Source organism: Bactrocera dorsalis, chromosome 6 (assembly GCF_023373825.1).
Source record: "Bactrocera dorsalis isolate Fly_Bdor chromosome 6, ASM2337382v1, whole genome shotgun sequence".
Classification (NCBI taxonomy): Eukaryota; Metazoa; Arthropoda; class Insecta; order Diptera; family Tephritidae; genus Bactrocera; species Bactrocera dorsalis.
In genome coordinates, this window is record NC_064308.1 from 29,237,624 (window position 1) to 29,258,903 (window position 21,280).

General features: G+C 38.9%; 2 protein-coding genes across 6 annotated transcripts in view; both read right to left on the minus strand.

The window, feature by feature from the left end:
* Positions 1–17,291, minus strand: part of LOC125779273 (uncharacterized) — an 854,525-nt gene extending 837,234 nt beyond the window's left edge. For all 5 annotated transcript variants that reach the window (XM_049460378.1, XM_049460380.1, XM_049460382.1 and 2 more), the window contains exon 1: positions 9,803–17,291. In XM_049460378.1, coding sequence (XP_049316335.1) covers positions 14,910–17,276 — 2,367 coding nt within the window. In that variant the 5' untranslated portion in view covers positions 17,277–17,291 and the 3' untranslated portion in view covers positions 9,803–14,909. The remainder of the gene's footprint in view (positions 1–9,802) is intronic.
* LOC105225759 (uncharacterized) overlaps positions 1–21,280 on the minus strand; it is a 142,562-nt gene that overhangs the window by 43,198 nt on the left and 78,084 nt on the right. The window lies entirely within an intron of this gene.

Consider the following 21,280-nt stretch of genomic DNA (forward strand, 5'->3'; position numbering starts at 1 on the left):
CATCAGCGAGGAGTGCGTGGCTATATACATAAGCCGTGGCAGCGCCAACGTAATCAACCAGTGCTAAGAGTAAATTGCTATAGTGTAGACGAGTTGTAAAATAAAGAGATTTTGTTGAAGTGAATTAAACGGCTTTTGGTTTTATTTGTCAATCCAGAGATACGAACCTAGTAAAGTAAACTAGCAAGGAGTAAATTCGCAACAATTGGTGTCAGAAGTGGGATTGTCAAATAATCCAAATTCAAGATGGTTAAATTCGGAGAATTGAGAATTCAGCAATTAAAAAAGGAACTGGAGGAGCGTAATTTTCCGATAAGCGGGCAAAAGGCGGATCTGCAGGCACGATTACGTGAAGCAATGGAAGCGGATGGAATTAATGTGGACGAGTTCGAATTTGATGGGCCAGAAACTTCTACAAAGGTAGAAGAAAAAGTAGAAGAACAACGAACATCATCAAGTGTAGACACGAACATGCTGTTAGTGGCTACTAAGCAAATAATAGCTGAAAATACATCGCAAATAGCAGAAAATGCAGTGCAAACAGAAAATCGTCTGGCACAGCAAATAGCTGAAAATACATCACAGTTAAAGTCTTGCCTTACACAACAAATGACTGAAAATAATACGCAGTTAGAAAAGCGTTTGGTACAACAGATTACAGAAAGTAATACACAAGTGCAAGAGAAATTTTCAAAATTTGAAGACGAATTAAGAACGTTAAAAAATGAAAAAGAAAATTTAAAATCAGAAGTTCTTCAATTGAGTAATCGTATGCGAGAACTGCAACTACATGACCCTGCACCACCAACAAATAATCCAAGATTGAAGGCATCCACATTCGATGGAAGTATTCCATTTAAAATTTTCAAACTTCAGTTTGAAAAGACAGCAATGGCCAATAACTGGAATGCAGCGGACAAAGTAGCGTCCTTATTTGTATCATTGAAAGACCTGCGGCAGAAATCCTTTAGACTATTCCAGATTGTGAACGAGACAACTATGAGGCATTGATGAGTGCGATAGAAAGACGATATGGTAGTGAGCACCGGAAACAAATATAGCAGATCGAACTGCAAAATAGGGGTCAGAAGATGAACGAGTCATTGCAAGACTTCACAACTGAAATAGAACGACTGGCTCATTTGGCAAATGCAGATGCACCTGTGGATTACATTGAGAGGGTAAAAATTCAAAGTTTCATAAATGGGATTCGTGATGTGGACACCAAACGCGCCACATGTGCATTGCCAAAAAGAACGTTTGCTGAAACTGTTTCGCACGCCCTCACACAGGACTCTACTAAGTAAACCAGCACACAAAGTACAAAGAGTTGAAGTGGAACAACCGACGCTGATGGAAGAAATATTGAAGACTCTGAAGACAATTGCTGCACCGCGAGTAAATACAACAGGCAGATGTTTCAACTGTGGAAAAACGGGTCACTTTGCCCGAAATTGCAATATAAAAGTAAACCCATCAAAACGGAAACAACCAACAGAACACCGAAAGAGGATTCACCACAAAAATGCGGATGCATTATCACGTCGCCCTTATCCACTGGAATGTAAACATTGCTCCAAATCAGAAGGAAAAGAAGGTATAATCGAGGTACGATTACTGAATATAGAACCTGAAGATGATTGGACTCCTCACCGCATCAGAATCAATCAGCTGGAGGACCCTGATCTTGCAAAGCTGATAATAGCCAAAGAAAATGGGGTACGACCGCCAAAGGAACAAATAAGTAGCGAGAGTCCAACTGCAAAAGCATATTGGGCCCAATGGAACAGCATAAACCTCGTTAATGGATACCTTCATCATACCTGGGAAAGCGAAGATGGCAAACAGTCTCGTCTGCTGATCATAGTACCGAAGTCCATGATCCCGAAAGTATTGAAAGAATATCACAATGGACCTAGTGGAGGGCACCTTGGAATTACAAAAACTATAGAGAAGATTAAACAACGGTTCTACTGGATCGGTTGTCGAGATTCCATAGCAGAATGGATAAGTAATTGCGTAGAGTGCATGGCAGCTAAAGGCCCTAAAACCAAAAGTCGCGGTAGGCTGCAACAGTACAACGTGGGATCACCATTTGAACGAGTCGCAATGGATGTTGCAGGTCCGTTCCCAACCAGTACGTCCGGAAACAAATATCTACTGGTTGTCATGGACTATTTCAGTAAATGGCCAGAAGTGTATGCCTTTCCAAACCAAGAAAAGAAGACAGTAGCCGAAGCGTTTGTAGAAAATTGGATAACGAGGTTCGGTGTGCCCGTCGAATTACACTGAGATCAAGGCAGGAATTTCGAATCTTCCATTTTCCAAGAAGTCTGTACATTATTGGGCATCCACAAGACACGGACCACAGCGTTACATCCACAATCAGATGGGATGGTAGAGAGATTCAACCGAACGTTCGAAGAACATCTGCGGAAAATCGTTGATAAAGATCAACGGAATTGGGACAAGTGCATCCAGATGTTCCTGCTGGCGTATCGTTCAGCGAAGCACGAGACAACTGGTTACACGCCAGCAAAGATTATTTTCGGATCTGATCTGCGACTCCCTGCTGATCTTAAGTTTGGAACGAATCCTACAGCTGTAAGAAATGATGGAGATTATTGTTCTGCCTTAAAGGAAAACATGAATGAATTGCATCTAATGGTATAGCAGCACACGCATCTGATGAGCAATAAGATGAAGGACCGGTTCGATCAAGCGGCAAATTCAAAAGGTTTTGAAGAAGGTGATCTGGTCCTGTTGTACAATCCACTTCGAAAGAAAGGCTTGTCCCCAAAATTGCAGACAGCCTGGGAAGGGCCCTATATGGTTATGAAACGACTTAATGACGTGGTATACCGCATACAAAGAAATGGAAAAGCACGATGTAAAATGAAATTAGTACATTTGGAGAGGCTCGCCCCATTTGGTTCAAGAGGATTTATGCCTAATCGGGACGATTAGGCTTAAGTGGAGGGCAGCGTTACAAAAGTAGTATTAAGTTGTATTTGTATTGCTATATGCATCCCGTATTATGAACAATAGCTGTATGTATATGGAATATCATTACGTGTGTTTGTCTTGTTGTTGACATCTGGCGCCGCGGCTGTCTGCTTGTCGACTTAAACAATAGCTGCATCTAGCGCCGCGGCTGTCTGTTTGTCTACTTAAACAATAGCTGCATTTGGCGCCGTATAGCATTATGTTCTTATAATTGCCAGACGCAATATTCTAAAAGGACACGTCGGCATCAGCGAGGAGTGCGTGCCTATATAAGCCATGGCAGCGCCAACGTAATCAACCAGTGCTAAGAGTAAACTGCTATAGTGTAGACGAGTTGTAAAATAAAGAGATTTTGTTGAAGTGAATTAAACGGCTTTTGGTTTTATTTGTCAATCCAGAGATACGAACCTAGGAGTAAATTCGCAACAATTTCTGGACTAGGCAACACTAAAGATGGAGGATGGAGTCATGTGTAGAAGTTCACGCAAGTGAGGAAAGTTCTCTGATCGCCATTCACTTGGGAGTGGCCAGAAACGATTCTTTTACATATGACTCAAGCAGCTCACGACTTCCGGTCTTTGACCAAGTATCCTCTGGGTAGCCTAAGAACATCCGTTTGAAGGCGAGCTAAAGTGAGAAGGCGAAACATCCCCTGCATAGGGTTGTGCGCTGGGTTTGGGACCCGCCACGTAAAAAACACCCCCAATGAAAAAGCAAACACAGCCTCGGATGAGAGACCCCCCTTTTGATGACGACCATGGCAAACGAAATAAGGACTACGTTTTGAGGGCATGCACCTGGAATGTCCGGTCCCTTAATTGGGAAGGTGCCGCTGCCAAGCTGGTAGATGTCGTCGTAAAGATAAAGGTGAATAACAGTTGCCCGCCTGAAGAACAACAAAGCGGCAGGGGCCGACGGATTGCCGGCCGAGCTATTCAAACACGGCGGCGAAGAACTGATAAGGAGCATGCATCAGCTTCTTTGCAAAATATGGTCGGATGAGAGCATGCCCAACGATTGGAATTAAAGTGTGCTATGCCCAATCCATAAAAAAGGAGACCCCACAATCTGCGCCAACTACCGTGGAAGAAGCCTCCTCAACATCGCGTTCAAGGTTCTATCGAGCGTATTGTGTGAAAGATTAAAGCCCACCGTCAACAAACTGATTAGACCTTATCAGTGTGGCTTCAGACCTGGTAAATCAACAACCGACCAGATATTCACCATGCGCCAAATCTTGGAAAAGAACCGTGAAAGGAGAATCGACACTCACCACCTATTCGTCGATTTCAAAGCTGCTTTCGACGGCACGAAAAGGAGCTGCCTTTATGCCGCGGTCTCTGAATTTGGTATCCCCGCAAAACTAATACGGCTGTGTAAACTGACGTTTAGCAACACGAAAAGCTCCGTCAGGATCGGGAAGGACCTCTCCGAGCCGTTCGATACCAAACGAGGTTTCAGACAAGGCGACTCCCTATCGTGCGACTTTTTCAATCTGCTGCTGGAGAAAATTATTAGAGCTGCAGAACTGAATCGAGCAGGTACAATCTTTTATAAGAGTGTACAGCTGCTGGCGTATGATATCAATATCATCGGTCTCAACACCCGCGCCGTTAGTTCTGCTTTCTCCAGACAGAACAAGGAAGCAACGCAAATGGGTCTGGCAGTGAACGAGGGCAAGACGAAATATCTCCTTTTTTTTTTTTTATTACAAACATTTTTAAAATTTTAACAATGTTTGATATCACTACAACTAGTTTCAAAACTAACGAGCAGTTTGATTTGAATAACTTAAAAACGAATTACATAGAAATTAATAGTAATATTCATACATAGATGGTAAATAATTAATTAATTCCTTTATATTTTAGCTTCCAACTAAGCTATGTGGTTTTTTGCGACATAATCGACTAGAGCGGCATGTGTCTAAAAGAAGATTTCTCGCCTCCTCGTTCACATGTACATCAAGCCTTTTGTAGTGGGCATCTGCCTGACTCCTTATTTCTTCGGCGACTGTATTCATCCTTAGGTCTCGATGAATATCCGCATTTCTGCAGTACCAGGGAGCATTTACAATGCCTCTTAGCACCTTGTTTTGAAAACGTTGTATAATATTAATACTGCCATCATTGGCACACCCCCACAGTTGCGCACCATATGACCATACCGGCTTGATTATTTGTTTATAAAGAAGTAATTTGTTGTATATGGACAGTTTTGACCTTCGCCCAATTAGCCATTTCATTTTCGATAATTTCAGGTTAAGTTCAATCCTTTTTATTTTAATATGCTCTTTCCAACGTAATCTAGCATCAAGCGTGATGCCAAGATATTTAGCTGTATTTGCGTATGGTATGCAGACATCTAGAATACTTATAGGTTGATAAGTAATTCTTTTGTTTGTAAAATTTACATGAACCGATTTGCCACCGTTTAGTTTTATTCTCCATTTTTTAGTCCAACTTACTACAGAGTTGATCGCATGTTGCAGGTTTAGCGCAGCTTTTTCTGCTGTTTTTTCGACGCATAGTATTGCGGTGTCTTCAGCAAAAGTGGCAGTCATACTGTTTGGTGCTAACGGTAAGTCTCTTGTATACAGAATATATAAAAGTGGACCTAAGATACTTCCCTGAGGAACTCCTGCTTCAATTTCTTTAAGTTTTGAGAATTCATTTCCTTGTTTTACACGGAAAAATCTCGTGGTGATATATGATTCTAAAAGAGCACAATACTCAACCGGAAGGCATGATTTTAGTTTTTGCATAAGGCCTTCGTGCCATACCTTGTCAAACGCTTGTGCAACGTCAAGGAATACAGCTGAGCATACGTTTCCCTCCTCCAGGGATTTTTCTATTTCTGATGTTATTCTGTGAATTTGTTCTATTGTTGAATGCTTATTTCTAAAACCGAACTGATGCGATGGGATTAATTGCTTTTCGTGGATTATAGATTTTTATCTTAGATAAATTAATTTTTCAAAAAGTTTTGAGATTTGTGGGAGTAGTGAAATTGGTCTATATGACGAGACTACGTGAGGATCCTTTCCTGGCTTAGGAACCATAACAACTTCGGCGACTTTCCAAAGGCTTGGAAAATGTGTCAGACGGATTGCTGTATTGTAAAGATAGGTGAGCTTCCGTAAACATTTGTATGGTAACTGCTTTAACACTTCAGCTGTAATTAAATCGAAGCCAGCTGCTTTCTTAACTTTAAGCTTTTTAATTTCACTTTTAAGTTCACAAATGGTGATTGCTGGGATTGTTGCATGATTCTGTTGAATACTACTGAGGAACGCGATTTCACTATCCTCGTTTGGACGAAAAGTTTCAGCTAGGTGTTTTGCAAATGCATTAGCTTTATCACAATCACTTCTAGCCCATGTATTTGAAGCAACTTTTAGTGGTGCAACGTGACTTGTTGGACGTTTCAGATACTTTGTACTTTTCCAGAGTGAGTAATCATCTTTTTTGTCAGCGGATAGTTGAGATAAATATTTATTAATTGATTCATTCTTAATATGAGCAATTTCTCGTTTTAATTCTGCTGTTGCCTTATTAAGGTTGGTTTTGTCGAGAGGTGAGCGGGTTTGTTGCCATTTCCGTCGTAACTTTCTTTTCTTAATTAGAAGGATTTTTATTTCTTTAGGGTAATTTGAACCTATAATTTTCCGCTTTATTTAGTCTGAAGTATTTGTTTGAACGAAGTTCAGTCCGTATTTTTGTTGTATAACTTCAGACTAGTATCTCTTTGAATTAGTGTTTCACTTACTGTTAAACATAATGGGGAGTGATCAGAGCTTAGATCTAACCCACCTTCTATTTCTATGAAATTTCGAGATATTTTCCTGGTTATAAAGAAGTCTATAACATCTGGTATTTTGTTGGTGTCCGTTGGCCAATAAGTTGGAGTTCCGGTCGATACAAACTCACACCCGGTTTCCTGAGCTGCCTGGAATAAGTCTCGCCCTTTAGCTGTCGTTAGGCGCGATCCCCAGTAAACATGCTTAGCGTTAAAGTCGCCTCCCATAATAAATTTGTGTTTGTGCATATTGAGAAGTTCTTTATATTCTTCAACGAGGATTTTGTACCTCGGCGGGCAATATATTGCAGTAATTGACAAGGGTTGGTTCATTGCTTTTAATGTAATAGTTGTGGTTTGAATATTGTGCGTACTGATTTTTCTATCCTCATAATGTTTAATGCTGTTTTTAACAATAACAGCAGTGCATCCCCTCGCACAATTACTAGGGTGGATTGTATGGTAGACATCGTAATTTTGGAAAGTTATATGGCTGTGTCTCGTAAAATGAGTTTCGGATATTAGACATACATCTATTTTCTCTTATTGTAAAATAAGTAGAAGCTCTTCTTGGTGCTTTAATAGTCCATTTGCATTCCATGCCATAACTCGGAGAGCACCATTCATACCTTAGATTTTGTTTTATTTTTATTTTTTTCGAGGTTATCCAAACGGCTGCACAGATCGTTATTGAATTTTTCTTGTTTATTTAACTTCTCAAGGATTTGAGTTAGTAGGTCTTCGGTAATCTTTGTGTTTTGTTTTTCGTTCACCACGTTTGAGTTGTTTTTCAATACTTCAGAAAAAGTGAGCTTACTCGTCTGTACACGATTCTGCTTGTTGACAGTACTTTTATTACCAATGGGTAGATTTTTTGATGTACTGGGCAAATTTGTGGAAATTTTTTTTTTCTTCAAGGCTTTGTTACGAATACTTTGAAGCTCCTTGGCAACAATACATCCTGGATGGCTTTCGCCACAGTTACAGCATTTTGGTTTTTCTGAGTTGGTTTTTTGGCACTCGATGGTTTTGTGCTTACCACCGCATTTAACGCACTTTGACATTTTGCCACAGAAGTTCTTGGTGTGTCCAAATGCCTGGCAATTTTTACATTGTGGAATAAGTTTAGAATTCCTAACAGGCTCGATGAGAACAACGGTGTGAAGAATGTGTTTGATTTCATAAATTTTCTTGATGTCTTCATTAGAATCAAAAGTGGCTAAAAACATGTTTAAAGGTTCTCGTGTTTTCCACTTGAGTTTAATTACGACGTTCATAACATTTAAACCTTGTTCTTTTAAATCAGCGATAATATCACTAATGCTGCACGAATGGTGGAGATTTTTAATCATGACCTTTATTGGACGTGTTTGTTTGTCTTCAAAGGAATACCATGAAGCTCCCGACGCAGACAACATTTTTGTCACTGATCTGTAGTCATCACTTGATGTAACGCTTATCTTATGAATATCGTTATTTAATAGTTTAAATACAAATGAACCCTTAGTATTATCTTTAATTATGTTATTTAGTTCTTTATAATTAGAGATATTCGAAATCATAATAGGTGGAGGCCGCGGTTCATATTTCGGTTTTTCATTTTTAACTGTGTGGTTTTCACTCGATGAAAAAGTATTTTCTTTTAAGATCACTTCTGGTGAAGCTTCGGCCTTACGCTTTTTACTAGGCCTTTTATTTTTCTTCATAATCCAGTCTGTTTCCATAGCTAATTCTTCTCCATCAGTTTCGTATTGAGATTGACTATGATTAGGCACAAGTGGACGATTATTTTGTTCTTTAAGCTTTTGATTTTCTCTTTTTAATTGTTCGCATAATTGTTCCAAATCTTTCAATTTTTGTCTCAATTCATCTATTTCGGAAACTAATTTTTTCGGTTGGCTTGTTGTTATTTCCTGACCCCCTCCAGGGGGCGGGGTACGAATCATAATCCGCTATGTATATATTATATGTTTGTTGTATAAGGGATTACTCGTAGGTAATGGTGAGTTAGTTAGCCAATAGTTAGTAAAAATAAATAAATAAATAAATATATATGTGGCAACTACCAGATGAAACGTTTACCAATTTAGGTGTATATTTTTAGGCTAGCCTAGTGCAGCTAAAAAAGCTTAACTTAAAGAACCCAAATACAATTTGGTTCTTGTATTGGATAACAATAAAGCTTATACTATGGTAGTGACTTTTCCAAATTCCTTTATGCGGGTCAAAGTCCAATAAGAAGAAATGGTAATAGGCTGCCTTACATCTACTGAGAAACTTTTAGCAGGTGCAACAGCCTATCCACTCAATCATCTCACCGCACTTCAACTTCTAGTCGATCTCCGTGAAAAGCACCTTCGTAAACAAACGAGTTGTTTATTTTAATTATTGTCAATATTAAAATTATTGAATTTATTGATTTTATTTCTTTCACACTTTATTTTTCTCCTGTCATCAAACAAACAGTCGTCGCACTCGCGACTTGGCACTCACGTCACTGTTGACAGTCATAACTTTGAAGTTGTAGATAATTTCGTCTATTTAGGAAGCAGCATTAACACCACCAACAATGTCAGCCTGGAAATCCAACGCAGGATTACTCTTGCCAACAGGTGCTACTTCGGACTGAGTAGGCAATTGAAAAGTAAAGCACTCTCTCGACGAACAAAAACCAAACTCTATAAGTCGCTCATAATTCCCGTCCTGCTATATGGTGCAGAGGTTTGGACGATGACAACAACCGATGAGTCGACGTTGCGAGTTTTCGAGAGAAAAGTTTTGCGAAAGATTTATGGTCCTTTGCGCGTTGGCCACGGCGAATACCGCATTCGATGGAACGATGAGCTGTACGAGATATACGACGACGTCGACATAGTTCAGCGAATTAAAAGACAGCGGCTACGCTGGCTAGGTCATGTTGTCCGAATGGATGAAAACACTCCAGCTCTGAAAGTATTCGACGCAGTACCCGACGCGGGAAGCAGAGGAAGAGGAAGACCTCCACTCCGGTGGAAGGACCAAGTGGAGAAGGACCTGGCCTCGCTTGGAATATCCAATTGGCGCCACGTAGCGAAGAGAAGAAACGATTGGCGCGCTGTTGTTGACTCGGCTATAATCGCGTAAGCGGTGTCTACGCCAGTAAAGAAGAAGAAGGCAACACAAAGTGTTGCCAGGTGCAATATGACATTTCCATTGGAAAGTTTGACATTTTTTAGCATAACATCACTCAGAACGTTTTGTCATTTAATCCTAAATTGTTTTATTTACAGGGGATTAAAAAATTCATCTCGGCCAAAAAATGGCCACATACCTTCAGATAGAGGCATACCTATGCATTTCTCCCACCAGCATACATTCGATATTGCATGAACACCTGGCCGTAAAAAAGGTTTGTTCTCGCACAATTTGACAATCGCTCAAAAGAAGGCTCGTGTGGATTGGTGTAAAGAAATGCTGAAAAATACGATCGCGGTGCTTCAAAAGACGTTTATAAGATCGTCACAGGTGACGAATCATGGATCTATGCGTATGAGCCCAAAACGAAACAGCAATCGATCGTGTGGGTCTTCCGCGAGCCAAGTCCAACGGAAAAAAAAAACCATTTTCGTTGAAAAATATGCCTATTTTCATTATTAGACCAGAAAATTAATATTTTTATTAATTTACGCTACATGGAAAAAATACCAACTTATTTTCATTGTTTTCATGCAAGCCCTATGTTATCGTTATTTCGTGAATAAATAGAATTTATGAACTATTAAATGTGAATTAAATGCGTAGAAGCAAGCTAGTTAAGTGCAAGTAGATACTGAAGTCAAGTGTTGTTGTTGTTGTAGCGACAGAATTCTGCCAAGATGACAGTCCTTGGCCGTATAAGAATCCGGGTCCGTTCCGGTTACGTAGACCCGACTGTCGAGGGAACAGTTAAGTCATACTTTCATAAAAAAAGAAAAAAAGTCAAGTCAAATACTACTGTGATGAAATTGAAAGTTGAATTTTTAATTTAAACTTCACGCGTTTTCGAAACGGTAAAATTTTTTTTGTAAGTTGGTTGTACTGTTAAAAACTTCATTATTGTGCTAACAATTATGATGAAATGGAGCGCTGCCATATGATGATAAGCAAACATCAGCAATTCGCTGAAATTTCTCTTTTTCGCTATAATTCTGCTTTCTTTATTTAGCAATCTTAGTTCTAATAAAAACAAGTGTGTCGATAAATTATATTTCAAATTAAAATGAGTATAAACAATTTATCCATGCATATGTATATTTTCTTATTTAAATTTAATAAGCAACTAAGTAATATTACATGATAATATTACGTAATAAAATAATAAAGTATTTAGGTTGCCGCGGGTTTTGGATCGATCAGGATTATTTTTTTTTTTTTACTACTCAAAAGTACTTCAGTCACCCCGACTATTGGCCCGACCAGGGTAATTTTTTTAGAGCGCGGCCGAATGCCCCCAACGCTGAAAGGAGTAATATGCGAAAGTGCTTCAGTCACCCAGGGTATTGGCGCCAGAAGAATTATTGTTTTAGAGCGCGGCCGAAGGCGGCACACGCTTTATATATTCAATTATAGCTTTAAAAATATTGGGAAGAATTTTTTTGATAGATCATAAAGAAAGCAGAATAATGCGAAAATAAAAACAAATAAAATGCTGTTGTTAAAAAAGTCTTCATATTTGGTGTTTAAGATGTGGCAACGCTCATTCTAATCTAACCTATTTAACTATGAGTGTGCATTTTGCATTTTGATTTTTAAGTTAATAAATTTAGCTAAAAAATAACAAAATATAAGTGAAACGTGATCTTATTTTAATGTTTAGAGTGTATATTTCAATATAAAAAGTGAAAATTGTGAAAAAGTTTAGTGAAACATTGTGAAATATTGTACTATGTGTTATTGATACAAATTTTTGAATTTTTAATCGGGAATATTTTAAAAAATGTAAGTGTTAGCAACATTATTTTTGCATAATCCTCCACTGGGGAAGCTCCCATATGAGCAAATACCCCATTTATACCGAAATTCGTGTTTTTTACCCGACCGCCATTGTAATCGGAATAGTGCCGAAATTTTCGGTGCTTTTATGCAACGTGAGCTAAGTTATGAATTTACAAAATCCACTATTTTGCATCTACTACTCATTTCACTTATTATCACTTATTCTAATTGCAAAGTTGGTTAAAACAAATAGGGAGCAACGTGCCGGATTATGACAGACAGTAGATAATGTGATATAAACTGGGGAATGATTATTTTACTCATATATGTATTAATATTTCAGAACGTCCCTTTTTTGATAAATTTCGGTGTTGGATTGACCAGGGTTGTTTTTCTTTAAAGGGTTAGGTGGGTTTCAGAAGTACAAAAAAAGGTATTTTAACTTTTTTTAATGTAAGCAATAATATATTTCAAAAATAGAATATGACATGTACATATTTGAACAATGTCTTCTGAAATTTTAATATAAAAACGTTGGAAATTCAGTCCTTGAGAACTCATCTCTCTGGGTGTTACAAAAACGTGCTCTCGCCGTGGACAGCATAACTTATTATTGGTTCATTTAAAATTAAATAACCAACAATATTCCGTTCCGTAGTCCCGTCTCATATTTCCTTACATTTTTTGGTCAAATATTCGCCATTTATTGACTTAAAAAAATAAGTTGTAATGAAAAAAGCCAAAATCCTATGTTCAATAACAAGATAATGTTATTCCAAAGATGTGTACAAAATTTATTGGCTTTAAAAATAAGTTGTAATGGGAAAAACAAAAATCCTTCGTTCAATAAGTAGATAATGTTATTCTTAAGATGTGTACACAATTCGAACTAAATCGGTTCATAACTTTTCGAGAAATCGTGTCCACGGACTTCAAGAATGGAGTTATGAGAAAAACGCATTTAAAGTTGGTGCGCTACACCGACGTGACCTGCTGGGCGAAACTTTCGAAGGGTCTATCTCTTAGAATTTTACTCGGATCGTTTATTTTATTATTTTGGGCGAATATTTTAAACATATTGCACTATTTAATAAGACAAAAAAGCTTGATTTTTTTTAAATTGTTAATTATTGTGTAGAAACAAAGTACTGAAGTGTAACTGGACATAAAAGACAAAAATATAAGTTTAAAATTCAAATAAATCGTAGAAACACGCATTCTAAATAGTTGAATTTTTGAACTTTAAGGGGCTATACCAGTGTGACACTTTCAAAAAAAAATATTTTTCTTTTTACTTTTTCCATAGTTTATATATTCAAAAATATCCTGTGAAATCGGCAAGGTCGTATCTTGAATAGTTTTTGAATGACAGCGTTCTAAACAGCGACCGCTCAGAGGTGCAAACATACTATATATAAGTGAAACTTTAAACGCGTTTTTCTCGAAACGACATTTTTAAAATTGCTGACATCATAACTCAACGAGAAATTGACCGATCGAATTAAAACTGGGTATAGTTGAATATATTTGCTATACAATAGACTACGATCTTTTTGATTGGTTGAAAATTGTCAAATTGGCATTAAAAAACCACCTTTTTTCGATTTTCAGTAGTCGAAGTGGATTAAGAACCGGTTCTTGACATTCGAAAAACCGATTATTTTACGAGAAAACTCGATTCTCGAGTAGAATCGAGATCGAGTTTACCATCCCTACTGGCAGCCATCGGGGCACATATAAAACCTCCGCAGAATAACCACCACAAAAAAAAATTATTTTTTTCCATGTAATTTATATGGAAAACAGAAAATTTGAAATAGGCACCTCTTAATATTAATATTAAGAGCTCATCTTTTGGGTGACTTTTTTTTACACATTTTCGAAAGTTTTAAGCCTGCTTTTCAGTTGAAAAAAAGGTTGCCTCAGAATGGCACACTCTAATACACATATACCCTCCTCAGACTCATAGTTTCCGAGATATTTCTATTTAAAGTTCAAAAATTTGTAAAAATAATGCTCGTTATTTCACTACGTTTAACCCACTTTCCACACATTTTTCAATTAATATGTATATATTTAATTACACTGTACACATTTGAATATATCAAAAATGTACACTAATTGTGTATTTTTTAAGAAAATAAAAATACCTTAAAAACTATTTTGCACATTCAAACTTTCAAGAGATTTGAGTGTTTACATATATGACAAATAGCAGTGTTGCCATACTTTGTGTCCTGAAAATATAATCAAAAATCTGTTTCATATATACAGATATAAATGATTCAAAATGAGATATTGTTTCACATATTTATATGGATTATATACCATAATAAATACATAATCAATAGAAAAAACTTATTATAGAATGCAAAGTTTTTCAGTATTTCTCTCCTTTTGATTAATATAGGTGTTCGGGTTATTTTTTTGATGGTGAGCAGAGAATAGTTCGACCAGGGCTATTTTTTTTTTTTTTGAAGCGCGGCCGAAGGCCGCCAGTGCAGAGAGTAGTTCGACACAAAAGAACTATGAACACCAGTGTTGGACCGACCAGGGTTATCTTTTTGTCGATATTTATCAAATATCATAAGATACAAAAGCCATTTGTACTATTTTCTCTATATATTGTTACGAATTTACTCTTGCTAGTTTACTTTGTTAGGTTCGTATCTCTGGATTGACAAATAAAATCAACACTGTTTAATTTAATTCAACAACTCTTTATTTCACAACTCGTCTACACTATAGCAGTTTACTCTTAGCACTGATTGATTACGTTGGCGCTGCCACGGCTTATATAGCCACGCACTTCTCGCTGATGCCGACGTGTCCTTCTAGAATATCGCGTCTGGAAATTACCAGAACATACGGCTCTAGCCACGCACTTCTCGCTGATGCCGACGTGTCCTTCTAGAATATCGCGTCTGGAAATTACCAGAACTTACGGCTATACGGCGCCAGACGCAAGCAGACAGTCGCGGCGCCAGACTCAGCAATTGTTTAACTAGACGAGCAGACAGTGTGGCGCCAGATGTCTACAACAAGACAAATGCTATTCCATATACCTACAGCTATTGTTCATAATCAGGGATGCATATAGTAATACAAATACAACTTAATACTACTTTTGTAACACTGCCCTCCACTAAAGCCTAATCGTCCCGATTAGGCACAAATCCTCTTGAACCAAGTGGGGCGAGCCTCTCCAAATGTACTACTTTCATTTTACATCGTGCTTTCCCATTTCTTTGTATGCGGTATACCACGTCATTAAGTCGTTTCATTACCATATAGGGTCCTTCCCAGGCTGTCTGCAATTTCGGGGACAAGCCTTTCTTTCGAAGTGGATTGTACAACAGGACCAGATCACCTTCTTCAAAACCTTTTGAATTTGCCGCTTGATCGAACCGGTCCTTCATCTTATTGCTCATCAGATGCGTATGCTGTCTTACCATTAGATGCAATTCATTCATTTCTTCCTTTAAGGCAGAACAATAATCTCCATCATTTCTTACAGCTGTAGGATTCGTACCAAACTTAAGATCAGCAGGGAGTCGCAGATCAGATCCGAAAATAATCTTTGCTGGCGTGTAACCAGTTGTCTCGTGCTTCGCTGAACGATACGCCAGCAGGAACATCTGGATGCACTTGTCCCAATTCCGTTGGTCTTTATCAACGATTTTCCGCAGATGTTCTTCGAGCGTTCGGTTGAATCTCTCTACCATCCCATCTGATTGTGGGTGTAACGCTGTTGTCCGTGTCTTGTGGATGCCCAATAATGTACAGACTTCTTGAAAAATGGAAGATTCGAAATTCCTGCCTTGATCTGAGTGTAATTCGACGGGCACTCCGAACTTTGTTATCCAATTTTCTACAAACGCTTCGGCTAATGTCTTCGCTTCCTGGTTTGGTAAGGCATATACTTCTGGCCATTTACTGAAATAGTCCATGACAACCAGTAGATATTTGTTTCCGGCCGTACTGGTTGGGAACGGACCTGCAACATCCATTGCGACTCGTTCAAATGGTGATCCCACGTTGTACTGTTGTAGCCTACCGCGACTTTTGGCTTTAGGACCTTTAGCTGCCATGCACTCTACGCAATTACTTATCCATTCTGCTATGGAATCTCGACAACCGATCCAGTAGAACCGTTGTTTAATCTTCTCTATAGTTTTTGTAATTCCAAGGTGCCCTCCACTAGGTCCATTGTGATATTCTTTCAATACTTTTGGGATCATGGACTTCGGTACTATGATCTGCAGACGAGACTGTTTGCCATCTTCGCTTTCCCAGGTACGATGAAGGTATCCATTAACGAGGTTTATGCTGTTCCATTGGGCCCAATATGCTTTTGCCGTTGGACTCTCGTTACTTATTTGTTCCTTTGGTGGTCGTACCCCATTTTCTTTGGCCATTACCAGCTTTGTAAGATCAGGGTCCTCCAGCTGATTGATTCTGATGCGGTGAGGAGTCCAATCATCTTCAGGTTCTATATTCAGTAATCGCACGTCGATTATACCTTCTTTTCTCTCTGATTTGGAGCAATGTTTACGTTCCGGTGGACAAGGGCGACGCGATAATGCATCCGCATTTTTGTGGTGAATCCTCTTTCGGTGTTCTGTTGGTTGGTTCCGTTTTGATGGGTTTACCTTTATATTGCAATTTCGGGCAAAGTGACCCGCTTTTCCACAGTTGAAACATCTGCCTGTTGTATTTACTCGCGGTGCAGCAATTGTCTTCAGAGTCTTCAATATTTCTTCCATCAGCGCCGGTTGTTCCATTTCAACCCTTTGTACCTTGTGTGCTGGTTTACTTAGTAGGGAAGCTGTTTCCTGTGTGAGGGCGTGCGAAACCGTTTCAGCAAACGTTCTTTTTGGCAATGCATATGTGGCGCGTTTGGTGTCCACATCACGAATTCCATTTATGAAACATTGAATTTTTACCCTCTCAATGTAATCCACAGGTGCATCTGCATTTGCCAAATGAGCCAGTCGTTCTATTTCAGTTGCGAACTCTTGCAATGACTCGTTCATTTTCTGACCCCTATTTTGCAGTTCGATCTGGTATATTTGTTTCCGGTGCTCACTACCATATCGTCTTTCTATCGCACTCATCAATGCCTCATAGTTGTCCCGTTCACAGTCTGGAATAGTCTGAAGGATTTCTGCCGCAGGCCCTTTCAATGATACAAACAAGGACGCCACTTTGTCCGCTGCATTCCAGTTATTGGCCATTGCTGTCTTTTCAAACTGAAGTTTGAAAATTTGAAATGGAATACTTCCATCGAATGTGGGTGCCTTCAATCTTGGATTATTTGTTGATGGTGCAGGGCCATGCAGTTGCAGTTCTCGCATACGATTACTCAGTTGAAGAAATTCTGATCTTAAATTTTCTTCGTCATTTTTTATTGTGCTTAATTCGTCTTCAAATTTTGAAAATTTCTCTTGCACTTGTGTATTATTTTCTGTAATCTGTTGTACCAAACGCTTTTCTAACTGCGTATTATTTTCAGTCATTTGTTGTGTAAGGCAAGACTTTAACTGCGATGTATTTTCAGCTATTTGCTGTGCCAGACGCCTTTCTGTTTGCACTGCATTTTCTGCCATTTGCTTAATAGCCACTAACAACGTGTTCATGTCTACACTTGATGATGTTCGTTGTTCTTCTACTTTCTCTTCTACCTTTGTAGAAGTTTCTGGCCCAACAAATTCGAACTCGTCCACATTAATTCCATCCGCTTCCATTGCTTCACGTAATCGTGCCTGCAGATCCGCCTTTTGCCCGCTTATCGGCAAATTACGCTCCTCCAGTTCCTTTTTTAATTGCTGAATTCTCAATTCTCCGAATTTAACCATCTTGAATTTGGATTATTTGACAATCCCACTTCTGACACCAATTGTTACGAATTTACTCTTGCTAGTTTACTTTGTTAGGTTCGTATCTCTGGATTGACAAATAAAATCAACACTGTTTAATTTAATTCAACAACTCTTTATTTCACAACTCGTCTACACTATAGCAGTTTACTCTTAGCACTGATTGATTACGTTGGCGCTGCCACGGCTTATATAGCCACGCACTTCTCGCTGATGCCGACGTGTCCTTCTAGAATATCGCGTCTGGAAATTACCAGAACATACGGCTCTAGCCACGCACTTCTCGCTGATGCCGACGTGTCCTTCTAGAATATCGCGTCTGGAAATTACCAGAACTTACGGCTATACGGCGCCAGACGCAAGCAGACAGTCGCGGCGCCAGACTCAGCAATTGTTTAACTAGACGAGCAGACAGTGTGGCGCCAGATGTCTACAACAAGACAAATGCTATTCCATATACCTACAGCTATTCATATTCATAATCAGGGATGCATATAGTAATACAAATACAACTTAATACTACTTTTGTAACAATATGTTAAACAGAAAATTTTTTGATAATTTTTCAAAACACAATATGTGGCAAAACTGGTATTTGTCATGTCATGTAAATAAAAATAAAATGAGAGTGAATTGCATATCGTCACCTGAAATGCAAAATAACGTATCATAAAAAAATTCAAAATTGTTTTTTTTTTTTATTGATTACGATTCATCACATCATATTACATAAGTGTCTATAATAATGTATCATTAATGTGTGATTTGTGATCAAACCTAGTCATGGATATGCCTTCTTTTTTATTTTTGTTATACTTCTTTGTATATAGTCGATTGGCGTGAGTAATAATAAATAAATAAATAATTTTGGGCTTCTGCGACCCAAAATACCGAAGCTAAGATATTGTTACAAAAGTAGTATTAAGTTGTATTTGTATTGCTATATGCATCCCTTATTATGAACAATAGCTGTAGGTATATGGAATAGCATTTGTTTTGTTGTAGACATCTGGCGCCGCGGCTGTCTGCTTGTCGAAACAATAGACATCTGGCGCCGCAGGCGTCTGCTTGTCTACTTAAACAATTGCTGAGTCTGGCGCCGCGGCTGTCTGCTTGTCTGCATTTGGGGCCGTATAGCATTATGTTCTCGTAATTTCCAGACGCAATATTTTAGAAGGCCACGTCGGCATCAGCGAGAAGTGCGTGGCTATATAAGCCGTGGCAGCGCCAACGTAATCAACCAGTGCTAAGAGTAAACTGCTATAGTGTAGACGAGTTGTAAAATAGAGAGACTTTGTTGAAGTGAATTAAACGGTTTTATTTGTCAATCCAGAGATACGAACCTAACAAAGTAAACTAGCAAGCAGTAAAATCGTAATAATTGGTGTCAGAAGTGGGATTGTCAAATAATCCAAATTCAAGATGGTTAAATTCGGAGAATTGAGAATTCAGCAATTAAAAAAGGAACTGGAGGAGCGTAATTTGCCGATAAGCGGGCAAAAGGCGGATCTGCAGGCACAATTACGTGAAGCAATGGAAGCGGATGGAATTAATGTGGACGAGTTCGAATTTGTTGGGCCAGAAACTTCTATAAAGGTAGAAGAAAAAGTAGAAGAACAACGAACATCATCAAGTGTGGGCATGAACATGCTGTTAGTGGCTATTAAGCAAATAGCAGAAAATGCAGTGCAAACAGAAAATCGTCTGGCACAGCAAATAGCTGAAAATACAGAAAATGCAGTGCAAACAGAAAATCGTCTGGCACAGCAAATGACGCAAATAGCTGAAAATACATCACAGTTAGAGTCTCGCCTTACACAACAAATGACTGAAAATAATACGTAGTTAGAAAAGCGTTTGGTACAACAGATTACAGAAAATAATACACAAGTGCAAGAGAAATTTTCAAAATTTGAAGACGAATTAAGCACTTTAAAAATGACGAAGAAAATTTAAAATCAGAAGTTCTTCAATTAAGTAATCGTGTGCGAGAACTGCAACTACATGACCCTGCACCACCAACAAATAATCCAAGATTGAAGGCATCCACATTCGATGGAAGTATTCCATTTAAAATTTTCAAACTTCAGTTTGAAAAGACAGCAATGGCCAATAACTGGAATGCAGCGGACAAAGTAGCGTCCTTATTTGTATCATTGAAAGGACCTGCGGCAGAAATTCTTTAGACTATTCCAGACTGTGAACGGGACAACTATAAGGCATTGATGAGTGCGATAGAAAGACGATATGGTAGTGAGCACAGGAAACAAATATATCAGATCGAACTGCAAAAGAGGGGTCAGAAGATGAACGAGACAGTGCAAGAGTTCGCAACTGAAATAGAACGACTGGCTCATTTGGCAAATGCAGATGCACCTGTGGATTACATTGAGAGGGTAAAAATTCAATGTTTCATAAATGGAATTCGTGATGTGGACACCAAACGCGCCACATGTGCATTGCCAAAAAGAACGTTTGCTGAAACTGTTTCGCACGCCCTCACACAGGACTCTACTAAGTAAACCAGCACACAAAGTACAAAGAGTTGAAGTGGAACAACCGGCGCTGATGGAAGAAATATTGAAGACTCTGAAGACAATTGCTGCACCGCGAGTAAATACAACAGGCAGATGTTTCAACTGTGGAAAAGCGGGTCACTTTGCCCGAAATTGCAATATAAAGGTAAACCCATCAAAACGGAAACAACCAACAGAACACCGAAAGGGGATTCACCACAAAAATGCGGATGCATTATCACGTCGCCCTTGTCCACTGGAATGTAAACATTGCTCCAAATCAGAAGGAAAAGAAGGTATAATCGACGTGCGATTACTGAATAAAGAACCTGAAGATGATTGGACTCCTCACCGCATTAGAATCAATCAGCTGGAGGACCCTGATCATGCAACGCTGATAATAGCCAAAGAAAATGGGGTACGACCACCAAAGGAACAAATAAGTAACGAGAGTCCAACGGCAAAAGCATATTGGGCCCAATGGAACAGCATAAACCTCGTTAGTGGATACCTTCATCGTACCTGGGAAAGCGAAGATGGCAAACAGTCTCGTCTGCTGATCATAGTACCGAAGTCCATGATCCCGAAAGTATTGAAAGAATATCACAATGGACCTAGTGGAGGGCACCTTGGGATTACAAAAACTATAGAGAAAATTAAACAACGGTTCTACTGGATCGGTTGTCGAGATTCCATAGCAGAATGGATAAGTAATTGCGTAGAGTGCATGGCAGCTAAAGGCCCTAAAACCAAAAGTCGCGGTAGGCTGCAACAGTACAACGTGGGATCACCATTTGAACGAGTCGCAATGGATGTTGCAGGTCCGTTCCCAACCAGTACGGCCGGAAACAAATATCTACTGGTTGTCATGGACTATTTCAGTAAATGGCCAGAAGTATATGCCTTACCAAACCAAGAAGCGAAGACAATAGCCGAAGCGTTTGTAGAAAATTGGATAACAAAGTTCGGAGTGCCCGTCGAATTACATTCAGATCAAGGCAGGAATTTCGAATCTTCCATTTTCCAAGAAGTCTGTACATTATTGGGCATCCACAAGACACGGGCAACAGCGTTACACACACAATCAGATGGGATGGTAGAGAGATTCAACCGAACGTTCGAAGAACA